Genomic DNA, 6828 nt, shown 5'->3' on the forward strand with positions numbered 1-6828 from the left:
CTTTTTAAAATTTGAATTTGGTAAGTTAATCGATATTAATTTTAATAGTTTCCCTTAATTTTAATAGTTTATAAACAAAATTGATCCCTGATCAACTTAATTGATCTACGTGTAAAAATATTTTCATTAAATCTTGAGAATATTTTTTGCGATAGAGACTAAATTGTTCCAAATTTAATATTAAAAGACTAAATTATTATTTATTAAATTTTAGAGATTAAATTGTTACCAGGTTAAAAATATATGGACTAAACTGTTACAAATTATTAAACATAGAGATTAATTTTTCTTTTAACAAAACATAGAGATTATATTAAGGTAATTCTTTTAAATGGTAAAATTGTTGAAAATATTTTCAAATATATCAAAATATCATTGATAGATAGTGATATTTTGCTATGTTTATAAATAAATTGTTTCGTTTTTCTTTATTTGAAAACAGTCTATTAAATTATTACTAATTTAAAAGTAAATACACTAATCATTACCGACTAAAGTTTATAAAAAAAAATAGAATTAAAACTTTTAATAATAATAATAATATATATATATATATAGCGAGAGCAATCATTGCACTCATCTTAGTGTTATATCTTTCAATTACGATGGAAAAAATATTTAAAAAATATATATTTTTCAAAAATAATGTTTGTCATATGTGACAATTTATGAGTAGGTACTCGGGTATAGGATGCATAAAGATATGTACAACTGGAGATGCATCCAAATATTTTTCATGTAATTCTGTGTATATATATTTACGCGGCCTTCCTTTAAGAAAAATCAGGGAATAATACATTTTTGGTTCTTAGGTTTTGGCTATAGTTTCTATTTGGTCATTTGGTTATAAGGTTAAACATTTAGTGCTTACGTTTTGAGTTTTGTTTCAATTTAGTCCCAAATTTCAAAATGTTACAATTTTACCCTTGAGATTTGAATCTTGTTTCAATTTGGTCCATGGATTTCAAGATTTTACATTTTTAACCTTATTTTTCATTAAATATTTACTTTAATCATTGATGTCAATTTTTATTAATTAATTGAAAATAATTAGAAGTGAAATTTAAAATTTAATTTTAAAAGTGATAAAAATAGTTAAATTAATTATAATTCTTTTAACGATTTTTAATTTATTAACATAAATCAACTGCAAAAGATGGAAAGTAAATATATAGTGAAAAATTGAGGTTAAAAATATAAACCTTGAGACATAGGAACCCAATTGAAGCAAAATTCAATTGTGAAAGGTAAAATTGTAGCATTTTGGAATATAGAGATTAAATTAAAATTGAACTCAAAACTTAAGGACTAAATGTGTAATATTTTGAAACATAGAGACTAAATGAAAACTAGACCCACAACTTAAGGACTAAGAAGATATTTTTTCCAAAAAAAAAAAAAAAAAGGAGAAAATACCTTTTTGGTCCCTTAGTTTGAGACCTAATTTCTACTTAGTTTTTAGGTTTCAAAGTGTTAAATATTTAGTTCTTAGGTTTTGAGTTTGGTTTTAGTTTAGTTCCATATGTTTCAAAATGTTGTAATTTTGACCTTAACATTTGAATTTTATTTGATTTTGGTCATAGATTTCAAGATTTGCATTTTTAATCTCAAATTTTTATTAAATACTCATTTTTTTCTCTAGTATTAAAATATGTTAATAAATTTAAAATAATTAAATGAACTATTAATAATAAAGTTTCACTATTTTTCATCACGTTTAAAAATAAATTTAAAATTTTACTTCATAATTATTTTAAATTAATTAATAGATATCGATGTCAATGTTTGAAAATGAGTATTTGATGAAAAATTGAGGTTAAAAATGTAAAATCGTGAAATCTAGAGACCAAATTCAAACAAAATTCAAATGTCAAAAGTAAAATTGTAATATTTTGAAATCTAGAGATTAAATTACAACCAAATTCAAAACTTAATAACAAAATATATAAAATTTTAAAACTTAAAAACCAAAGAAATTAGACTTAGAAACAAAAAGGTATTTTCTTAAAAAAAAATAAAAAAATACACGACCATTACTGATGAAGCAAAGCATTTAACACACAAAACTTTAGTAGGTGGCAGTTTTTAAAGCATCACCAACCAATCGAACGCTGCATTTATCATCTCCAAACCTACCAATCCCATTTCCCATCCATTTTCTTCTCTATATAAACTCCCCAAACTCCCCACTTCATACTCAAACTCTTCTACAAAACTCCCCAATTACGTGTAGAATTTTTGTAGTACTCGTGTAATACGTACGTCATGGCGAGCAACTTGATCGGGAATGTAAAGTTGGGTTTGATCATAACATTCCTCTGCACCGTGATAGGTGGACGAGTGATGACGGAGGCGGTCGTGACGTGCAACCAAGTGATCTCCAACTTGAATCCCTGTGTTCAGTTTGTGACTGGTGGAGGAGCCCCGTCGGGAAACTGCTGCTCCGGTGTGAGACAGCTCTTCGCACTGGCTCAGACGACACCGGACCGACAGGCGGTATGTCGATGCTTGAAATCAGTGGTCAATGGAGTTAGGTATAGTGGTAAAAACGTTGCCAATGCTGCGGCTCTTCCGAGCAAGTGCGGCGTCCAGCTTCCCTACGCTATCGACCCCAATGTCGACTGTAACACGTAATATCCCCCTCTCTCAAATTTTACCAAATATCTTTCCATTTTATTTGAGTTATTTTTTTGAAAAAATATCTTTTTTTCGACGTCTGAATTTTGGGTATAGTTTTCATTCACTCATATTCTCACCTGGTGTACGTTTTGAGTTTAGTTTTTACGTTACTTCATTTTGGGTTTTGTTTCTATTTAATCGTTTCAAAATTTTACACATTTTTCTCTCGAATTAATATTAATGTTATTAATACTCCTTTAGTTTAGTTATTAGTGTGTTAACTCTTAGATAATAAAATAATTTAAAATGAAACATTCATAAAAAAATTAGTGAAAACTAATTTAAATTATAAAATTATTTAATATCTTTGAATTAATTGATTAAGTATTAACATAAATAACTAAAATGAGAATTAATGAAAACTAAAAGTATAAAAGTATTTTTTTTTTTTTTTTTTGAAACCTAAGGCTAAATAAAATAGTAATATTTTGTAATCTAAAAATTAAGTTGAAATTAAACTCAAAATTCATACGTAAAAATTGTTTTTTTTAAAGGAAGGGTATTAAAGGAAAATTATACTCAAAACTCTAGCCAAAAGATTTTCTTTTCCTATTTTCTCTATTTATTAACTCTCAGAATGTTTATTTTAGCTGTTAAAAAAAAAAAAGAACTTTCTATCAATACTATTTCTCTTAAACAGAAGGAGCAAAAAAATTAATAGGTAAAGAAAGTTCTAATTACTTGTAAATTATTATTTTGCAGCATTAAAATGTGAGGAAAGTCAAGCAGCAACTCTAGTAGATGGCGTCGTATCGATGGGAGAATAAAAGAGGATATCTAGTTTTATTTTGCAATATCATCTACTTGAAAAGCCTTTGTACTTGGGTTTATGGTATTAGAATTAGAATTTATATCTATATATTAATTAAGTTTGTGTGGAATTTAATTTATATTATGTGTTTGAAATCAAGTATATATTTTTGAAAAATGGTTCTCACAATATTTTGGTAGATCAATTGAGAAAAACCAAAGGAAAAAAAAGGCTTTTAACTCATTTTAGAGTGATTTTTATTATCAAATTAAATTAAAATAGTTGTTAAGGAAATAACTGATCTATTAAAACATATTACAGAAAAGGTGAATTATATTCTCACTATATTTAAACATGTTTACTATTAATTAATATCTATTCTTAAGAAATAATAGTAACTTTATTTTGGAAACCATAATTCTTTTAAACAAGATTTTAAAAGTTTTTTTTTTTTTGGTTAAGAATTTAAAAGGTTGATTGGCTTATGAATTAAGTTTTTTTGTAATATGATGATAAGGAGTACAACTTATATATAATAGGGTTTGCTTTTTCAATCACGGTTAGTATGGTTTATTTGATAACTATTTTGTTTTTTTAGTTTTGAAAATCAAGCTTTTGTTTTGCTATCCGTTTTTTTCATATTTTGCTATCTGTTCTTTTTAAATTCAACGCATGATTGAGGGATTTGAATCTATGATCTCAGAGTTGATAACAAATATTTTATATCAGTTGAGCTATGCTCATTTCAGCATTTTGTTTTTCATTTTATACTCATCTATATTTTGAAAAAAAAAGCCAAGCTTGATTTTAAAAACTAAAAAAAATGATTTTCAAATTTTTTTTTTTTTTTTTTTTTTTTTTTTAAAGAATTTGACTAAAACTTAGTGTTTTTCTCAAAAGAAAAAAAAAATATAACAAAAAAGAGCTAAAAGAAACAAACATAAATTTAAAAAAATATCTAAAAAAGATCAAATTGTAATAAATGAACATCTAAGCCACTTCGAATAGGTTTATTATTACTCTAGCCAAATAGACAAAACACCAACTTTAATATTATTGAATAGTCAAAAGCGAGCATAACTCAATTGACATACAATATGTGTTAGCGACTATGAAGTCTGTGATTTGAAACTTCTACCCGTTATCGTACATTAAAAAAATAAATAAATAATTGAGTAGAGTTAATTCATCTATTAATTCTGTAAGGGTTCAAATTTCTACTTTTCATCATTTATGATGTAATTAATGTTCTAAAAAGCTAGTAAGGATATTAGTATCCCAACCTTCAATATATGGGTTATAGGGTCTAAGTATCCATTATTTGTATATAATTGTGATATAATGTTCTACAAAATAAATGATCACTACATAAGTGATCTCTCACGATATAACTTTACTCTATTCTTTAATTGAGCGTTTGATAGATTATCAAATGTTTTTAATAGTTTGAGTATATATACTTCAACTAGAAGTTACGTCACTATAAACTTGATCAGAAGCTATATGTTCAAATCTTCACGCTTTCAAATATAACACAGGTGATGCTTTATTGTTTGAGTACGATTAAATTACTCAAATGAAGAAAATAAATAAATAAATAGTAAAGGTGTTACGAGAGGAGCCACGTGTCATAATTAGAAGACCAAGAAAAACGAAGAGAACAATTGGAGAGAGAGAAAGTTAAATAGCAAATTAAGATTCTCTAATTTGAAGGTATGTATTACAAAGAACCCATATTACCATATATACAACACCTAGTTATAGGAATTAAAATATTGTAGGTTTACAAGATCTACTCAATTCAAATTTTGTAACTCCTTAGAATAATATTGAGGGTTAACAAAAGGAATTAATAGCGAAATCTAATATATGAATGTTATGAATGGCATCTAATTAAAATATTATTCAAACATAAATTAGGTATATCCATAATAGTTGTAAAACTATTCATAATTGTTTTATTTTCCCGTATTTAGTATTTTTTTTTTTAGATTTTTATTTTCATTTCGAACAATATAGATATATTCTTACCTTTAACTGTTAATAATTCGATGATTGATGGAGCTTTAAGTAGCTTGATGGGTCATTCACGAAGAAGTTTCTTAAAGCCCACCCATTTTGGAGAACTCGAAGAGTCACGCCACTGCAACAATCACTTTGTTATACTACATATCGATGTTCAACTTCCACTTATTATGATTTTTCCCTTCTTCCTTCTATCGTGATTGAATCTGATACTTGAGAGGTGATCAACTTAATCAACAACTTGATTGACCTCATTGAGATAAAGGATGCAGTTGAAAAAATGACGAGTAGGTTGGGTACTATCTCCTTCTCGTACTGCCTCTATGAGTGCAACAAAGTTGCTCATTGTGTAGCCAGTACGCTGCTGGTTTTGTTGTTCTTTTGCTTTTTCTAGTACTCTTCCATTTTGGAAGATGTGGGTGTAGTTGATCTTTCAGGATTCTGAGTAGGGTTTGGATGTAATTCTTGGTGACTCTTTATTTTCTTTTTCCCTTGAATGATAAATTGTCCTTTTTTTAAAAAAAAAAAAAAAACTTTAAATTGTTAATTGATTGATGGCATGTTTTTATCATCTATTTTAGTACTTTTCTTTAGTAGAAGTAGCACCTTATGTGATATTTTGACCCCAAGATGTCTTAAATTAGATAAAATGAACAATCACATGTCTTTGAATTGTCAGTGTTTTTAGTAATTTTCTATGATTATATGAGCTTTTAGACTGATTTTTTAATATTTTTCAGATTTTAACTTCACTACAACCGCATCACTCGATACATTGCGACCTCATCAGAAACCCTAATTTTTTAGATTTGCGCCCAGTCAATCGTGGTTGCTATTTCATCGGTCAAACCTTCAATGCCTAAAACGATGAGTAAACGTCCGGAGTATAATTTTTGGTCATTCATCAGCCACCTTGGCCTATATAAAGGAAGAGAAGCCTCCCACTTTAAGCATCAACCCTCCATTGAACTCCACCAATGAAATTCAACCATCCCTTGGCCAAAATCTCATCCTTCCAGTCAACAAGCTTCAAGAATTAAAGTCCCTATAAGGCTTGATCCCTCTAGGTCTCTTCTACCCGTGAAAATGTGTGGAGAAGTGAGATTCTTCCTTCAGAGATGAGAATCACCCTAAGGAAATATTGGACAAGTAAAAAATCGTCATAAGGCTATTCTTATTATATTTCCAGCATTCCTTTTAGTTTCTATTTGCAATTTCCTATCTATATTTCTTTTCGTTCTTTGAACATTTATCTTGTAATCATGATTTTTAATTTAATGAAATATAGTAATTTATTATTAATGATGAGCTAAATTCTTTAAAGGGTTCAGTTATGTGAATACTTTAGGACTTTATGGCTTGAGCAATACTTA

General features: G+C 27.3%; 1 protein-coding gene across 1 annotated transcript; it reads left to right on the forward strand.

Moving 5' to 3' along the window:
- The first annotated feature begins 2155 nt into the window (after positions 1 to 2155).
- Positions 2156 to 3607, forward strand: LOC120074735 (non-specific lipid-transfer protein 1-like). The gene is made up of 2 exons (XM_039027958.2): positions 2156 to 2630; positions 3382 to 3607. The coding sequence occupies exons 1-2, from the start codon at positions 2266 to 2268 to the stop codon at positions 3392 to 3394; spliced, it is 378 nt and encodes a 125-aa protein (XP_038883886.1). The 5' UTR covers positions 2156 to 2265; the 3' UTR covers positions 3395 to 3607.
- Positions 3608 to 6828: the final 3221 nt, after the last annotated feature.

This window comes from Benincasa hispida, chromosome 3, assembly GCF_027475165.1.
Source record: "Benincasa hispida cultivar pf3 chromosome 3, pf3_genome.v1.1, whole genome shotgun sequence".
NCBI classification, from domain to species: domain Eukaryota; kingdom Viridiplantae; phylum Streptophyta; class Magnoliopsida; order Cucurbitales; family Cucurbitaceae; genus Benincasa; species Benincasa hispida.